The sequence below is a fragment of the Myotis nattereri genome, assembly GCF_964212035.1.
Source record: "Myotis nattereri genome assembly, chromosome: 15".
Taxonomy (NCBI): domain Eukaryota; kingdom Metazoa; phylum Chordata; class Mammalia; order Chiroptera; family Vespertilionidae; genus Myotis; species Myotis nattereri.
The window spans coordinates 51,307,830-51,327,140 of record NC_138090.1 but is presented as its reverse complement, the minus strand read 5'-3'; the positions used below and the strand labels follow the sequence as shown (position 1 = coordinate 51,327,140).

The 19,311-nt window shown below is 42.4% G+C and overlaps 2 protein-coding genes across 2 annotated transcripts; both read right to left on the bottom strand.

Annotated features, from left to right (window-relative positions):
• Nucleotides 1-359: 359 nt before the first annotated feature.
• LOC308531675 (N-formyl peptide receptor 2-like) lies at nucleotides 360-1,418 on the bottom strand (the record flags this gene model as incomplete). Its single annotated transcript, XM_081108734.1, has 1 exon — nucleotides 360-1,418. The coding sequence occupies exon 1, from the start codon at nucleotides 1,410-1,412 to the stop codon at nucleotides 360-362; it is 1,053 nt and encodes a 350-aa protein (XP_080964860.1). The 5' UTR covers nucleotides 1,413-1,418.
• Nucleotides 1,419-10,353: 8,935 nt separating this feature from the next.
• LOC308531618 (N-formyl peptide receptor 2-like) lies at nucleotides 10,354-11,358 on the bottom strand (the record flags this gene model as incomplete). Its single annotated transcript, XM_081108627.1, has 1 exon — nucleotides 10,354-11,358. The coding sequence occupies one exon, from the start codon at nucleotides 11,356-11,358 to the stop codon at nucleotides 10,354-10,356; it is 1,005 nt and encodes a 334-aa protein (XP_080964753.1).
• Nucleotides 11,359-19,311: the final 7,953 nt, after the last annotated feature.

The following is a 19,311-nucleotide window of genomic DNA, read 5'->3' as shown; positions in this document are numbered from 1 at the left end:
GAATTCTGTAGTCTGATAAGAAATGCTTACAAAACAGCCATAGCAAGCATCTTATTAAACGGTGAAGTACCAAAGTTGTCCCCTTAATATACTGTCTCATCTAAGCTCTAGATGCCCCATCACTCTTTCTCTTCTCTACCCTTGTACTCTTTACCACCTCCACTAACCCCAGGGTATATGCTGTGGTGCCAAAGCCATAAATGACAGAAATAATACCCATAAGTCCATTTCTTCCGACCATTCTGAGGGCACCATAGTAGTTGTCATGATGAGTGGCTCATTGTGACCCAAGGTAATATGAAGCTGGAATCGGGATCAGGGTAGGAACAGGCAGAGCTTGAAAATGTCCCCCTGCCTCCTCACATTGCCTGTAACTCAGCCGCTGCAGGAGGTGAAGCAGATTTGGTTGTTGTATCACTGGCTGGGGCTGAGTCCTCGGTCATGGCCCTCTCCAGGCTGGCAGGCAGAGAGTGGATCAGTGTCTTTCGGAAGACTTGGCCAATGAAGACATAGAGCATTGGGTTGAGGCAGCTGTTGAAGAAGGCCATGGATCTCACTAGGTTATGCAGGATGGCAAGGACTTTGTACTTATTTCCGAGTGATATCTCTCTGTGCCAAACTGTCTGCAGAAGGGCAACCAGTTGAAAGGGGAACCAACAAACAAAGAAGGAAGCCACAACAGCAGTGAGAACCCGTAAGGAACGGCTGGAATTAAGCATGCCTTTTTTAGAGAGCTTCACAGCAATGAGCCCGTAGCAGATAGCGACGATGGACATTGGCATAGTGAAGCCAATGACAAACCGGATGACCCCTCTAGCTGTCAGCTTGGTGATGGCCACCTTCAGCCGCTCTTGAGGTATGTCACCCCACGATACAGAGTTGAAAGTACAGTACACATTCCCACTGATATTTACTATAGTCTGGAAGTTGAAGACTTGCAAGGTAAGAACTAGTGCAAGAATCCAGGGTACAATGATCAGTTTTGTAGCCAGAGTTACAGTGCGGTGGTTCTGGGCCCAGACTGGGTGCAGGACACAAATACAGCGATCCAGAGCAATGAAAGCAATGAGGAAGACACTTCCAAACAAGTTAATGTCCACTACAATGTAAATTAACTTGCATAGGAACCAGCCAAAAGGCCATTGTTCTTTCATGATATTTCTCACCATGAGGAATGGTAGAGTGGCCTGGAAAGAGAAATCAGCTAAGGCCAAGTTCAAGTAACACAAGGTGGTGACTGTGCGTGCCATCCGGAATCCAGCCACCCAGATCACAAGCCCATTGCCCAGGATGCCGATAACAAAGGTGATCCCTTGAATCACCAATGAGATAATCTGCACAACAGTGTAGCCAGTAGACTCATGGAACATCTCATCAGATGTATTCAGAGAGATGGAGAAGTTGGCTTCCATCTTGCCCACACCTGAAACATTTCAACAGTGGGAATTTATCAGCTGTGAAAATATCAGGCCAACATCAACTTTCACTATAGCTTCCTCTCCAAATAAGATACGCACTCTACTGAACCTTGTAGCTAGTCACTATAAATTTGACAGACTCTTGGCTGTTCCTTTGGGAAAGGATAGTTCTCCATATTCCCACAATTATTAACATACATTCCACCTATTAGGTTAATTACTTAATCAAGAGTGTTACAAGGCTTCTGTCCATCAGCAGAATCCTGAGCTGAGGGTGTATAAACAACAGAAAATCAATGGGAGGCATCTTGGGCACAGTGAGGGAGCACTAGACTCAGCATGAGTATGGTCACAACTCTTCCACCCATGACTGAATGCATAGATGCTGGCAGGCTCTGCAACCTCTTCCAGCCCCGGGTTCTCACAGACTCCCAGCTTCTATTCCTCTTCCTGTGAGAAACCTTGACCTACTATGGTGTTCGTCTCACCCAACTCCCCTCACATGGCTCTTGAGGATTGCATTGGTGAATATGTTGTTAGTTTTAGAGTGTGGTTTGAGTTTATAGTCGAAGAGGATGTTGGATAGTTACTGGTGATATGTAGTAATATGTTACATCCTGTGTATTCTGTGCTAGAAGAGGTCAGAGAAGTGGGCCCTGCTCTACATTCAACCCTCTGTGTTGTTTTTATTTTTATATTTTATTGATTTTTCCACAGAGAGGGGGGGAGAGAGGGATAGAGAGTTAGAAACATCCATGAGAGAGAAACATTGATCAGCTGCCTCCTGCATGCCCCCTACTGGGGATGTGCCCGCAACCACTAAGCAAAACCAGTTAGGGCTCAACCCTCTGTTTTTTATTGTTTGTTTGATATGCAGCTCTTCTCCATTTGGGATGCAAAGAATTTTCACCCACTGTGTAGCTTCATTGTCTTGTGACATAAAGAATATGAGATTAATAGATTTAGTTAATATTTGTGGGGGTTTTATTAGAGACCAGGTATTATATTTAGTGGTGATCTAGTTACCTATGTAGGGATCTAGTTTGACCTTCATCAACTCTATATAATGTCCATTGTTTCCAGTTTTCATAAGAACAAATTGGCCCTAACCGGTTTGTCTCAGTGGATAGAGCATCAGCCTGCAGACTCAAGGGTCCGAGGTTCGATTCTGGTCAAGGGCATATACCTTGGTTGCAGGCACATCCCCAGTGGTGGGTGTGCAGGAGGTAGCTGATCGATGTTTCTGTCTCATCGATGTTTCTAGCTCTCTATCTCTCTCCCTTCCTCTCTGTAAAAAATCAATAAAAAATATACATTAAAATAAAGAATAAATTGATATTCTGAGCAATTAGAAGACGTGTAGAAGTCACTTAGCAGGTAAGGGGTAGAGGAAGGACTTGGAATCCAGCCTGATCTGTCTTCAAGTCCTTCCTTCACTACACAGCTGTGACAGACATTGCTGGATTCTTTTCCAACATCTGTTCCCCGATTTTTCTTTGCTAACCAAACCCAATTTTGAGAACTTTTCAGGGAAGATGTCTCTCAATTTTGGGGGTGCCTATGTACATTTAATGCTTGTAATAATGTTGCATGACATCCATTTTGAGCCCTCTTCACCAAGGGGAAACTGGCCCAAGGCTTTCAGCAGTTTGTTCACCATCATGAGCCCAGCCAGTCAGTATACAACAATCTTTGAAAACCAGACTGAACCAATTTCAGAGCCACGGCCTTTTCCTCTGTAAATACTGCCTTCCAAGATTACCTGGAGATGACCATAACCTAGCATGACAATTTGCCTCAATCCTCCCTGTTCATTCTTCTTTCCTTCCTTTGTCTTCACTCATCACTTTTACCGAATCTTCTATGGGATACTGCTTAATGTAGTGCAGGGTTTCTCAACCTTGGCAACACTAACATTTGGGACCGGCTAATTCTTTGTTGTGGGGGACTGTCTTGTACATTGTAGGATGTCTAGCAGCATCCCTGGCCTCTAGATATTACTACATATTATCAAATAGATGCCATTAGCAGCATCCTTCTGTTGTGACAACCAAAAGTCTCTGCAGACACTGTGAAATGTCACCTGGGGGAAAGTCACCCCAGTTGAGAGTCAGTGTTATAGTGTAGTGCTGGGCTCAGGACTTAAGTCAATCTGTATTCTAATCTCCTCTCTGACATCTTCTTTGAAGGTCTGTTTCCTCCTTTACAGAATGATGTGATTTTGTGGTTAGTGTGGTTTGTAGGTGAAGATTAGATGAGAATAAACATGGAAATATTTTAGGCTGAACCGACTGCCTTTAACATACGGGAACTCTTGGTGCTCACCAGCCTCTGTCCTGTGTCCTGAGATTCAGTCCTGGTTTATACATTGTGGAAGCTCAAATTCAGGTCAAGACAATGCTCATAATAACCGTAATGACTACTTATGACATTTTCACGTGCCAAGAGCTCCTCTTTTAACTCTCACCACAACTTTCATGGCTTTTGAGGATTACATGCATGAATATGTTTTAAGCACTAAGAATATTTTGCGACTTTGTAAATATGGAATCATAGTGGCTGTAATTAGTATAACCATTGTACAGATGAGGAAGTTAAGGCTTAAACTGATCACATTAGTTGTTTGAAACTTCCATTTCGAAAGAAGCAGAGCCCGAATTTGAACTCAGGCAGATGGCTTCCATCAGAAATGTGCTCTTAACTTTCTCCCACCTCATATTCCTTAAGCAGGGTCAGTTTCTTTCTACCCACCCACTCAGCACCTCACAGTTCAGTCAGGAGCTAGATTGTGCTCAATAATGTCTAAAACATTGGTTTCAAATATGTTGATACAACAGAGAAGGATGATTGTGCAATGGCAGGTGGGGAAAAGTCAATGAGGTAAAGTTGTGAAATTATGAGCCCACTCAATAAAGGTGGAGGAGAGCCTGTGATCCACAGATGGTGCACGGATGGATTATGATGGCTGCTATTTGGTGACTCATAAAAGGTGTCCTTCACAGTACAGTTTATCAACTCCTGTGAAGCCATCCTTACTTTTGATAAATATCATCCATCCATGGTCCTGGCAGAGGAAGTGACCTGCCCAGTGTCTAAATTATTAAGGGTAACTGGATTTATGACCACAGATTTCAGAAGTTTCCTATTAGTTTACTCTGTTTCTTCATCATGTTCCCATTTTCATGCTTTGAAATAATTGTTTCAGCTCTGCTTCCTCCTAAAACTTCTTAACGTTTTCTCAATTCCTGCTCTCACCTGATGCCCTTGCCTCATATGTTAATGAGACTATGCTAGTAGTTATTTATGAACTTTCTAGCCTTCTCTCAAGCAAACCCTGTAATCTACCTGCATCTGTTTTAGTGAATAGAGTTCTTATTCATTCCAGTTCATACAGTGAGTAAATCAGGAGTTCTTGTTCATTCCCTCTTCAAGGTTGCTCTGGATCCCTCTCTCTGTCTCACCTTTCCAAGAATTACTCTCCAGCAGTATCACTGTGCTTTTCTGCCAAAACATCCCCGAGATTTTCTTTCTACTAAATCATTCTATGCCACAAACATGATCATATATCCCCTTCCTTCACAAAGCACCCGCCCTTGGCCCATGTTCCTTCCGGCTTCAGCCCTGTGCTCTCAAGAAAATTCTTTCAGTGAATTTTGTCACCTCAGCTTTTCTCCTAAACTTCTGAAAACTGACTGAGGTCCTGAGCACTCCATAGACCAGTGATGGTGAACCTATGACACGTGTGTCAGAGGTGACACGCGAACTCATTTTTTTGGTTGATTTTTCTTTGTTAAATGGCATTTAAATACATAAACTAAATCTCAGAAATATAAGTCTTTGTTTTACTATGGTTGCAAATATCAAAAAATTTCTCTATGTGACACAGCACCAGAGTTAACTTAGGGTTTTTCAAAATGCTGACACGCCGAGCTCAAAAGGTTCGCCATCACTGCCATAGACTGGGCTCCCCGTAAGAAGGCCTATGGCCTTCATGTCACCGCTCCGGTGGTGCCTTCTCAGTTCTTATCCTGATATCTCCGTGATGTAGGATGCCATAAGTCCTTTCCTCCTTCTTAAACCACATTTCCATATGCCTTTAGAATAATCAGTGGTTCTCAACCTTCCTAATGCTTTGACCCTTTAATACAATTCCTCATGTTGTGGTGACCCCCAACCATAAAATTATTTTCGTTGCTACTTCATAACTGTAATTTTGCTACTGTTATGAATCGTAATGTAAATATCCGATATGCAGGATGTATTTTCAGGGGTCGCGGCCCACAGATTGAGAACCACTGCTTTAGATGATAAAATGTACATACAACAAACTCTTGGTTGTCTTTATAGACCACCTCATCTCAGACCAATTTTCTAGCTTTATTTTTTAACATTTTTTATTGATTGCAAAGTGGAAGGGAGAGGGGAGAGAAAAATAGAACCATCAATGATGAGAGAAAATCATTGATCGACTGCCTCCTGCACGCCCCCTACTGGGGATCGAGCCCACAACCCAGGCATGTGCTGTTGAATGGAATCGAACCTGGGACCCTTCAGACTGCAGGCTAATGCTCTATCCACTGAGCCGAACCGGGCAGGGCCAATTTATTAGCTTTTTCTCCTTCCAAACCTCACATTGCCTAGATCAAACTCTTAATTCTTCCATCCTCCCAAATCTGTTCCTCTCAATATTCTGTGTTTATTTGGAACTTAAGCATTCAGTTGTTAAATCTCTACCAGTAAATCTGACACATCCTTGAATCCCCTTTCCATGACCGTCCCATCCAAGTCAATCAATTCTGTCTACTAAGTAACTGGAACAATTTTTATCACCATTCACTTTTGTCCATAGACCTTGTCTGGTTGCAGATGTGCACAAACCTTCCAAATACCTTGTTCTTGCTTCTGATGCTGCGCCCCCACACCCAATCCATTCTCTCTCTGCATAAAAGCCAAATGATCTTTTGTAAACACAAATCATACCATGACATTATTCTGCTCAACACCCTCCAATGGCTTCCAAACTCCTAACTCACGCTTATCAAGTTCTCCTGGATCTGGCTGTGTATTCCTCACATACCTACTATCCTCTCAGACAGTGTTATGGATCCACACTGAATTCTTTGATTTCGTGAACATGCCACGCTCATTGCCATATCAGGACTTTTGCATCCTCTCGTCCTTCTGCCCTTCTATTCAAGCTTTTTGCTTCTGGCTCTTTCTGAATATTGCTGTCTCAGCTTAGATATTATATTCTCAGAGAGGTCCCGCCTGATGCGCAGTGCAAAGCAGCTATTCCAGGAACAGCCTATATCATCAGGACTGTCCTTGTTTATTTGTCCATTCATTTGTTTTTTATTCAAAATACCCTGCACATTAGTACATATGCTACAGAAGACTACGTATTTCATTGAATGCTATATCCCTATATTTATGTTGTCCAATAGAACCAGAGTTGTGAGCCTCATCTGTGACTTTAAATTTTGTTAAGGTAAACAAAATAAATTTTTATAATATATATTTTTAACTCAACACATAGAGACTATCATTTGAGCATAACCAATCTGAGAATTTTCAATGAGACATTTTCTCTTTCTTTTTTATATTAAGTTTTTGAATATATGAAATTCATTTTTTTACTACACTCATCTCAGGTCAGACTAGCAAGAACTCAATAGTCATATGTGGGAAGTGGATTCTTATTGGACAGTCCAGCTCTAGAGCTCAGGAGGTATCTGCCACATAATAGATACTCTCATAACAATTTTTAAATTCTCAGGCTTGGAACTTACCAGGAGCTGCGACCGGTTCCTGTGGCCAGTTCCTGTCTTCCTGTGGAGTAACTCAGGCAGGAGGGCTTCAGCAGATGCTTTATTGAAGGACAAGGGGGAAGGACAATGGGGCTCAATCAGTCATGTGACAGGAACTCAGAGCTTCTTGCAATTTCCATAAAACACCCTGGATGTGTTGTCAGCCTATTCTTAAATATCAAGGGTCAAGGATGTTTTGTGTTCAGGCCCTTTCTCTTTCAGAGATTCAAGGAAATGAAAGAAATAATTGCTGATGTGAGAGGAATTGGAGGCAAGCAATAAAACACAGTTATTGGTTTCAAAAAACCTTATTTCTACACTCAAACAACACTTCAGACACCATAGGTGTGGGTTTGTTCTGTACTGAAACATTCTCCAATTCTCTGTGGACCTGACCTGGGTGTTCTACAATCTAATTCAGTCTGACACTGTCTGGAATTAGGGCCAGATCCTACAAGGTAAAGGGCTCAGTGCTATAAGGCTACCCCACTTCAGGTGCCACTTGGGAGTCCCAGGTTGCCAATTGTGCTTAAGATTGTAAATCAGAGGTCCCCACAGTCCCCTCCTCAGGTACAATTATTTGCTAGAATGGCTCACAGAACTCAGGAAGCAATTTACTTATGTTTAGCATAAGTAAGCATACAGCAAACAAAAATAATGAACACAACATTATGTTGTATTCATTATTAAGACTACAACTCCAGAACAGCCAAACCAAAGAGATGCATCGGGCAAGGTATGGGGGATGTGTGTGCACAGAGTTTTCATGTTCTCTTGGGAGCATCACCCTCCCAATACCTTGATGTGTACAGCAACTCAGAAGCTCATCAACTCTTATTGTTCAAGAGTTTTATGGAGCTTAATATCCTGCGCCTTCCCAACTACTGTTTCCAGATGTCAGTGTGTTGATCTGAAATTTTAGAAGCTTTAATGGCTTGGTCCCACTGAGGCTACCTAGGGAGACCCTCACTGACCTCATTAACATAAATTTGGTGTGATCTAAAGGGACTCCTCATGATAAAAAGACACATGTCATTCAGGAAATTGCAAGTGTTTAGATGCCCGATGGCAAGGACCAGGGACAAAGACCAAATATTTTTTTGCATTTGAATCTGTATTTTGAGTTTATCTTTTGCCAACGCATCAGGATGTTCACTTACACATTAGATGACAATGTGTGAGTGATTAGTTGCAGAAACCAAGAAAAAAGGCTGAGAACTACTGTAGATTAATTTATTTCAAAGCAAAGCCAGCAGTCAACAGTTTGCCAGAGTACTTTATTAGAAACAGAAAATCAAAATCTGAGGTGTTCATAAAAAGATAAGGCACTTGAGGATTTGTACAAATTTTGGGAATGGCAGTGAGAGTTCAGTAAACAGTCCCCCATTCATGATGAATTCAGAATTCATTTTAATTAGACATTAAAGGTCTGCAGTTGATACCTGGATGATGCTATTATTCATTGAGTCATTAATTACATAACTCTTTGGGTATCTATCACATGTCAGGCGCTATTTTACACATATGGTTTTGGGGTCCATTCATGAACAATAAAGGCCAAACCCTGCCCTCAGATAGATTACATTCTTATTATGTAAAGATAACCCTACCAAGTACTGTAACACAGTTTTCATACTGTTTCATACCAATAAATTTGGCTATTTGGAAAAAAATGACTAAATTCCTTGAATGTCATAGGTTACCAAAACAGACAGAAGAGGAAATAGAAAGTCTGAATAATCCTATAATTATTATAGAAATTGAACCTGTTAGAAGTCTTCTTGTAAATAAAACTCAATATGCACTTGGGATCACTGGTGAATTTCTCTAAACATTTATAAAAGATGTAACACCAGAGAATAGTATTGGATGAATCACTTCCCAGCTCTTTTTACATTGTGGGATGTAAAACCTGACATGGATATAAGTGGAAAGTAAAAAAACATGTGCATCTTTACATATAAATATAAATGCAGAAATTCCAAACCAACCTAGTGTGGTTTGGAAATATATAAAGTATATAATGTATACATAAAGTATATATATAAAGTATATATATACTATGTACATATAAATATAGTATATATATAAAGTGTGTGTGTGTCTATATATACATATATATATATACATATATATACACCGTATATATATAGTATATAATTACCAAGTGTGGTTATTCTATGAATACAAAGGTAGTTTAACACTAAAAAATGAATATAGTTTATGATGGTGTAAGTAAAGTGATAAAAATAATATGATCATCTTAATAGCTGCAGAGCATGCATTTGATACAATCCAGTAGTAATTTATGATTAAGAAAAGAAGAAAACAGTTAGTAAATTAGGAATAGGAACCTTCTGTGGTCAGATAAAAAATAGATAAAAACAATCTACAGGAAACATCTTACTTCATGGTAAAATACCCAAGTTTTCCCTTTAATATACTTTCTCATCTAAGCTTTACAGACCCCCCATCACTCTTCTTCTTCTCATCCCTGTACTCTTTCCCACCTCCACTGACCCTGGGTATAGGCTGAGGTGCCAAAATGAAAAATGAGAGCAATAATACCCGGATGTCCATTCTTATCTCCAAATCAGGGGGCACCAAAGTATTTTTCATGATGAATGTTTCAGTGTGGAGAAGAGACTATTCATTGATGTCACCGCTGCCAGATTGTGTAGCTGCATTCAAGCCAGAACAGAAATTGCTTCCCAGAAATCCCCTCAGAGGCAGTCCAACACCTCCCAACACCCCCCCCCCCCCCCCCCCGCATGCTGATTCTTGGGACTGGCCCTGGGAGTACCCTAGGAAAGTCTGTAAGGCAGTTTTTCCTTACCTGAGGTACGTCATTCTCCAGTACCCCCATCCATCTTCCCTGTCCTATAAACTCCTTATCACCTGCCCTGTGGCAGGGAGGACATCCGTGTCATCTTGCTGCCTCCCAAGCTGAGCCTTGTATGTATGTTCCCTTAAGAAACGCTGAGTGTAATAATGGGGCTCTCAGTCTCTTTCTACAGTCTCCTGGCCAGGGAAATTTTACCTAACGCTCAGTATGACCTAAGGTAAGATGCAGCTGGAAGAGGTAGCAGGACAGGAGCAGGCAAAGCTCATAAATGATCCCAGTCACCTCACATCTCCTGTAATTGGGCCTCTATAGGAGGTGAAGCCGATTTGGTGGTTGTGTCACTGGTTGGGGCTGAGTCCTCAGTCAGGGCCCTCTCCAGACTGGCAGGCAGGGAGTGGATCAGTTTCTTTCGGAAGTCTCTCCCCAGGAAGACGTAGAGCACTGGGTTGAGGCAGCTGTTGAAAAAGGCCAGGATGCCTGTTAGAGATGCCAGGAGAAGAATGATGTTGTACTTGTCTTCAGATACTGCTCTGACACAGACTGTGGCCAGAAGAAGACACAGTTGGAAGGGGAACCAGCAAATGAAAAAGGAAGCTCCGACAACAGTGAGGACCCGTAAGGGATGGCGGGACTTCATCATGCCCTTGTATCGGATTTTGGCTGCAATGAGCCCATAGCAGATGGCGATGATGGACATCGGTAGAGTGAAGCCAGTGACAAACCGGTTGATCCCTATGATTGCTACTGAGGTAACGGTCCTGTGCAACTTCTCTTCTTCAGTGATGTTACCCCAGAAGTTAGTGTTGAAATCACAGTATATATGCCCGTTCTCATCCGTTGCTGTAGTAAAGAAGATGAGAACTGGCAAGTTAAGGAGTAGAGCCAGAATCCAGGGTACAATGATCACTTTTTTAGCCAGACTTAGAGTGCGGTGGTTCTGGGCCCAGACCGGATGCAGGACACAGATACAGCGGTCCAGAGCAATGAAAGCAATGAGGAAGACACTTCCATACAGGTTTGTATCTATGATAATGTTAAATAACTTGCATAGGAACCAGCCATAAGGCCATTGTCCTCTCATGGTATTTACAACCATGAAGAATGGCAGAGTGGCGCTGAAGAAGAAGTCGGCTAAGGCCAGGTTCAGGTAGCACAAGGTGGTGACTGTGAGTGCCATCCGGAATCCAGCCACCCAGATCACAAGCCCATTTCCCACGATGCCGAGGACACTGATGATCCCATGCATCACCAAGAAGAAGATCTGCAGAGCAGTGTAGCCAGTTTCCATCCTGCCACACCTGAAACATTTCAACAGTGAGAATTTGTCAGCTGTGCACCATCTTACAGCATTTCTGTTCAGGCCAACAGCTTCCACTAGAGCTTCCTCTCCAAACCCACTCTCCTGAACCTTGTGGCTAGTAACTAAAATTTGACAGACTTAGCTGGTCCTTTGGGAAAGGGCAGTTCTCCAAATTCCCATAATTATTAACATACATTCCACCTATTAGGCTGATCACTTAACTAAGAGTTTCACAAGGCTCCTGTCCATCAGCAGAATTCTCAACTGAGTGTGTATAAACAACATAAAATCGATGGGAGGCATCTTGGGCACAGTGAGAAAGCACTACACTCAGAGTGAGTATGGTCACAACTCTTCTACCCATGACTCAACGCATAGATGCTGCAACCTCTTCCAGCCCCAGGTTCTCACAGACTCCCAGCTCCTGTTCCTCCCCTGAGAGAATCCTTGACCTATTGATGGATTAGTCTTTAAAGTTGTAGGGTGTGGTTTTGAGTTTAAGGCTGAATGCCCTTTTGAACAGTTACTGGTCATATATTGTAACATGACATTCTGAGGAGTCTGTGCTGGAAGAGGTTAGTGAATTTGGCCTTTCTGTTTTCCATTGTCCCCGTTTACCATGGAGCTCTTCTCTGTCTGATATACAAGGAATTTTCACCCTTGGTATAGCTTTAGAATCTGTGGCACAGAAAATATGAGAGTAATAGGTTTAGTTAATATTTGTGGGGTTGTTATTAGAAACCATGCATTCTATTAAATGGCATTGTTATATATATATGTATATATATGTGTGTGTGCATATATATATATCCAGTTGACTTATGACTTACACACAACTCTATTATGGTCATTATATCTAGTTTTCATAAGAATAAATTGATATTCAGAGCAATTATGAGACCTTGAAGGTCAGTTAGGTAGTAAGTGGTAGAGGTACGACTTCAATCCAGCTTGATCTGACTTCTAGTCCTTCCTCTACTACACCACTGTAACATTCATTGCTGGATTCCTACCCAATATCCATTTCTTCATTTTTTTCTTTAAACATTTTTTTAATCCTCACCCAAGTATATATTTCTAAAATATGTTTTTATTGATTTGAGAGAGAGGGGAAGGGAGAAGGAGAGAGAGAAACATTATCTATCGGCTGTCTCCTGCACGTCCCCTACTTGGGATCAAGCCTGTAATTCAGGCATGTGCCCGGACTGGGAATCTCACCAGTGACATCTTGGTGCATGGGATGACACTAAACCAACTGAGCCTCACGGTTGGGCTCCCACATTCTTCTCTGCTGACCATACCTCAATTATATGTAGTTTCTCACTCTTCAGGGAAGATGTTCCTCTCCATCTTTGGAGGCAAACCCTGATAGTCTCACTGGTAGCCAGAATTTGCTTTACTTTGCAAAGGAGTATTTTAGCAGTGGAACATGACCAAATCCTGTACGATAACACGAGGGGAAGATATCTTGGGGAGCTTTTGGCATACATTTGCTTGCTCTTAGGAATGGGAATCCACAAAAAATATAGTAGTATTTGCCTCTGGACCAGGACACATCTGTAACTGTTGCCTCCAGATTCAACCCAATATCTGTGTGACTTGTCTACTCCACCTATCCAGGTTCCTCATTCTGTGGTCTGTGAGCTTTATCAGAAACATCCAGGGTGGCTGTAGAAATGCACACTCATGAACCGAACCTCTAATCTCATTGCATAACACCTAGAGCAGCGGTTCTCAACCTGTAGGTCGAGACCCATTTGGGGGTTGAACAACCCTTTCACAGGGGTCGCCTAGGACCATCCTGCATATCAGATATTTACATTACAATTCATAACAGTAGCAAAATTACAGTTATGAAGTAGCAACGAAAATAATTTTATGGTTGGGGGTCACAACATGAGGAACTGTATTTAAAGGGCCAGAAGGTTGAGAACCACTGATCTAGAGCCATTTTGTATGGCCTGAAAAATTGAGAATCATCTTAGCTTAGGCTAATTTGCCTCCTGCAGAGACATACCAATTTTTGAGCACCGATGTATATTTAGTACTTGTAATAATATTGCATGTCCAGCCAGCATGGCTCACCACTGGTTGGTTGTCAACCTACAAACCAGTAGGTTGATTTTTGATTCCAGGTCAGGGCACATGCCCGAGTTGTGGGCTCGATCCCCAGTGGGGGGCGTGCGAGAGCAGCTGATCAATGATTCTCTCTCTCCCTTCCTCTCTGAAATAAATTTTAAAAAAATATAAAAAATATTCAAGGGAGAACCTAGATGGCGGCATAGGTAAACACCGGAGATTACTGCCTTGCACAACCAGTTCAAAAATACAACTAAAAGACGGAACGGACATCACCCAGAACCACAGGAAGGCTGGCTGAGGGGAATTTCTACAACTAGAAGGAAAGAAAAGCATACCAAGACTCAGAGGAGGCGCAGTGCGGAAAACACAAAGGTGTGGAGGTGAGCGAAGCGGGCTGGCGGCTGAGGACGTGGTTGTCTGTTTCAATCGGGAGGGTGTCTCAGGCTCTGGGGTCCAGTTCCAGGCAAGTCTCTAGGGACCCAGACTCAAACGGGAGAAGCGGGACTGTCTGGCATCGGTCGGAACTCAAGGGCAGCTTTCTCTCCGAGGTACTTGCAGTGGTTGCTGGGACTCTGAGAGGCAGAGCCCCTGGGGACGGGACTGAGAGCAGCCATAACTGCTTGCTCCGCCCACCCTGTTGATCCCGTGGGACCCGCCCTGCCCAAGCCCTGCACAGAGGCATTTGCCAGATAGCCTCAGGCAAAGGCTAGATTAGCATCTCCCCAGAGGACAGAAGTTCTCCCACTGCAGACACAGCTGATTCTCACAGCCAGTTGGCCTGGAGGTCAAATACCCCCCAGTATTACCTACAACAATCGAAGGCTTAACTACAACAAGACTGCGCACAAAGACCACTAGGGGGTGCACCAAGAAAGCATAAGAAATGCGGAGACAAAGAAACAGGACAGAAATGTCAGAAATGGAGGATATAGAGTTCAGAACCACACTTTTAAGGTCTTTCAATAATTTTCTAGAAACTGCCGATAAACTTAATGAGATCTACAAGAAATCTAATGAGACCCTTGATGTTGTGATAAAGAACCAACTAGAAATTAAGCATACACTGACTGAAATAAAGAATATTTTACAGACTCCCAACAGCAGACCAGAGGAGCGCAAGAATCAAGTCAAAGATTTGAAATGCGAAGAAGCAAAAAACACCCAACCGGAAAAGCAAAATAAAAAAAGTATCCGAAAGGAGCCTCTGGGACAGCTCCAAGCATACTAACATCAGAATTATAGGGGTGTCAGAAGATGAGAGAGAGCAAGATATTGAAAACCTATTTGAAGAAATAATGACAGAAAACTTCCCCTACCTAGTGAAAGAAATAGACTTACAAGTCCAGGAAGCGCAGAGAACCCCAAACAAAAGGAATCCAAAGAGGACCACACCAAGACACATCATCATTAAAATGCCAAGAGCAAAAGACAAAGAGAGAATCTTAAAAGCTGCAAGAGAAAGAAACTCAGTTACCTACAAGGGAATACCCATATAACTGTCAGCTGATTTCTCAACAGAAACTTTGCAGGCCAGAAGGGAGTGGCAAGAAATATTCAGAGTGATGAATACCAAGAATCTACAACCAAGATTACTTTATCCAGCAAAGCTATCATTCAGAACTGAAGGTCAGATAAAGAGCTTCACAGATAAGGAAAAGCTAACGGAGTTCATCACCACCAAACCAGTATTATATGAAATGCTGAAAGGTATCCTTTAAGAAGAGGAAGAGGAAGAAAAAGGTAAAGATACAAATTATGAACAACAAATATACATCTATCAACAAGTGAATCTAAGAATCAAGTGAATAAGTAATCTGATGAACGGAATGAACTGGTGATTATAATAGAATCAGGGACATAGAAAGGGAATGGACTGACAATTCTTGGGGGGGGGGGGAAAGGGGTGTGGGAGATGCGGGAAGAGACTGGACAAAAATCGTGCACCTATGGATGAGGACAGTGGGTGGGGAGTGAGGGTGGAGGGTGGAGTGGGAACTGGGAGGAGGGGAGTTATGGGGGGGAAAAAGTAACAAATGTAATAATCTGAACACTAAAGTTTTAATTAAAAAAAAAATAAAAATAATATTCAAGACATCCATTATGATCCCTTTTTCACCAGGGGGAAATCATGGTCCAAAGGTTTCAGCAGCTGGTCACGATCATGAGCCCAGCTAGTCAGTGGAAACAGCAAGCTTTGAAAACCAGATTGAACTGATTCCAGAACCACTGCCTTTGCCACTGTAAATACTGTCTTTTAAAGGTTCCTCCCCCAATATTACCTGGAGATGACCATACCCTAGTATGACAATTTGCTTCATTTTCTTTTCCTTTTTTTTTCGTTCTTCTTTTGTTCCTGTCTTCACTTAACACTTCTACCCAGTTGTCTATGGGATATTGCTTCACGTAGGGCAGGGTTTCTCAATCTTGGCAACATTGATATTTGGGTGTATAATTCTTTGTTTTGGGGGACTGTCCTATACATTGTAGAATGTTTATCCACCTCTCTGGTCTTCTTCTGCAAGAACCTCGTAGCAACCCCTTCTAGTTATGTGTCCAATGTCCCCAGGGGGTAAAATCACCTCTCGTTGAGAATCAGTATTATACTGTAGTGTTGGTCACTGGAGTTCTGTCAATCTGTATTCTAATCTCCTCTCTGACACCTTGCCCAATATGAGTGTTTAGTTAGTGATATCTCATCGAACTACAGTTTGCTCCTCTACAGAATAGGGTGATTTTCTGGTTAAACCAATTTTTAGGTGAGGATTGGATGAGGATAGACATAGAAATCTTTTAGGGTGAACCAAATGTCTATAACACATGGGAACTCTTGGTGCTCACCAGCCTCTGTCCTGTGTCCTAGAACACAATCCTGGACCATACATTGTGAAAGCTCAAGTTCAGGTCAAGAACAAAGGTGATAATTATCGTATTAACTGCATATGAACATCTTGTATGTGCCAAGAGCTCCTCTTTTAACCCTCAGTAAAAGTCCTCTTATATGGCTCTTGAGGATTGCATGTGTGAGTATGTGTAAAGCACTAGCATACTCTGCGACTTTAAAAATATGGAATCATGGTAGTTCTAACTAGTATAACCATTGTACAGATCAGGAAGTGAAGACTAAAACTGGTTATATTAATTTTGTGAAAGCCCTCAGTTAGTAAGAGGTAGAGCCTGAATTTGAGCTCAGGATTCCACCAGAAATTTCCTCTTAACTTTCTCCCACCCCATACTTCCTCTCCAGGGTCAGTTCTCTCTACCCACCCAGTCGACACCCTACAAGGGCCTCAGAGGATATGATGAGCTCAACAATCTCTTAAATTATTGGTTTAAAAATGTTGATACAACAAGGAAGGATGATTGGGCAATGATGGTTAGGGAAAGGTTAATGCAGCAAAGTTGTGGAATTATGGGCCCACTCTCATTGCAGGGTGGGGGAGAGCCTGTGTTCCATGGATGGTGCTCAGATGGATTATGATGGCTGCTATTTGGTGAGTCATAAAAGGTGTCATTCACAGTACAGTTTATCAACTCCAATGACAACATCCTTGCTTTTGGATTAGTATCATCATACATTGGGCAGAGAAAGTGACCTGCCCAAGATCAGAATTGTTAAGAGGCACCACCGAATTTATGACCACAGATTTCACATGGAAACTCAGCAGTCCCTTGTTAGGTTCCTCTCTTTCTTCATCATGTTTGCATTTTCATGCTTTGAACTTCTGATTTCTCCTCAGACTTCTTAACCTCCTCCCATTCCTGCTCTCAGCTGATGCCCTTGACTAATATTTTAATGAGAAAAGGGTAATGTTTGTGAACTTTTTACCCTTCTTGCAAGCAAACTCTCTAGTCTGTCTGTACCTCTTAGTGAGTGAATCAAGAGGTCTTGTTCATTCCCCCTTGATGTTTGCTCTGGATCCCTCTCTCTGTCCCAGCTTCCCAAGAATTTCCCATCTGGAGTATCACTTATCTGCCAAAACTTCTCCCAGATATTCTTTCTACTAGACCAATGGTCAGCAAACTCATTAGTCAACAGAGCCAAATATCAATAGTACTTCTTCAAAATAGACTCACCCAGGCCGAAAGCCGACTTCTGCGCATGGGCCATGAAGTTTCAATCTCACTGTCTGTGCGCCCGCACGTGGTATTTTGTGGAAGAGCCACACTCAAGGGGCCAAAGAGCTGCATGTGGCTCGCGAGCCGCAGTTTGCCGACCACAGTACTAGACCATTCCATCAAAGAAACATGATCATAACCCCTCCCTTCACAAAGAAACTGTCCTTGGCCTAAGTTCCTTTCCAGCTTCAGCCCTATTCTCTCAAGAAAATTCTCACAGTGAAGAGTATTCACAGCCAAATGCTAAAAGGCACTGTCTCCACTTGTCACCTAAGCCTTTCTCCGAAACTCACTGCAAATTGACTTAGGTCCTGAGCACACCACGGACTGTGCTCCCCTTAAGGAGGCCTATGGCCTCCATGTCACCACCCCAGTGTGCCTTCTCGGGTCTTATCCTGATAGCTTAGTGACATGAGACCCATAAACCACTTCCTCCTTCTTAAAACACATTTTTTATGCCTTTAGATGGTAAGATGCACACACTTTGGTTGTTTTTATAGCTCCGTTGGCCACTTCAGCTCAGTATTATTTACTTTCTTTGTCTCCTCTAATTTTTAAAAACATTTACTATTGAAAGTATTACGGATGTTCCCCCTTTTCCTCTCCTTCCCCCCTCCACCTGGTTCCCACCCCACCCCAGGCCTTTACCACCCTCTTGTCTGTGTCCATACATAGTGCATATAGGCATGTAAGGTCTTTGATTAATCTCTCCCAGGCCCCCCTCCTTTCTTCCCTTTGAGGTTTGTCAGTCTGTTCCATGTTTCCATGTCTCTGGTTCTAATTATTCATTTTCTTTTATTCATTGGATTTCTTGTTCATTTATTTTGATTTTTAGATTCAATGGTTGAGATATGCAGTTATTGACATTTTATTGTTCTTTTTTATATTTTTTTATTTCAGATAGAGAAGGGAGAGAGAGAGGGAGAGAGAGAGAGAGAGAGAGAGAGAGAGAGAGAGAGAGAGAGAGAAAGAAACATCCATGTGAGAGAGACACATGGAGTGGTTGCCGCCCACACCCACCCCTACCAGGGCTGGTGAACCTGCAACAGAGGTACCCTTGACCGGGAATCAAACCCATGACCCTTTGGTCCACAGGCCTATGCTCTAACCAGTGAGACAAACTGGCCAAGGCTGAGTTGTAAATTTTGATGTGGCTGTGAGAGGAGGCGAGCACCACTTTCACCTATGCTGCCACCTTGACAGAAGCCTCTTCCTCCTCTAAATTTACCTCTAAATGTTGTGGTGTTCCTGCCTGCTCTGTTCTCTACTTGTTCCATAGGCGATGTCATCTGGTCTCATAGCTTATAACACTATACTCATAACTTCTGATCTATGTAATCAGCCTTGGCTTCTCCGCAGAGTTCTCGCCTGATATGTAACCAACTGACTTGACATCTCCCCATGGGACTCCCATAGGCACCCCAAACATAACATTGCCTAAACCCAACTCTTAGTTCTTCCGTCCTCTCATATCTGCTACTCACCCAATATTCTGTTTCTATTTGGAAACAAAACATTCAGTAATTGAATTTCCAAATGTAGTACTTATTCTTGATTTCCTTTTCTCTGACCATCCAGTCCAGGTCAATCAATTCTATTTACAAAGCAACTGAGTTGGCACCTGGAATCATTTTTATTACCATTACCCATGTCCCTGGTCCTTGTCTGACTGTTTATTCGCACTAACTTTGTAAATAGCTTTTTCTTACCACTGATGCTGCACCCCTCCCACCCCATTCTCCA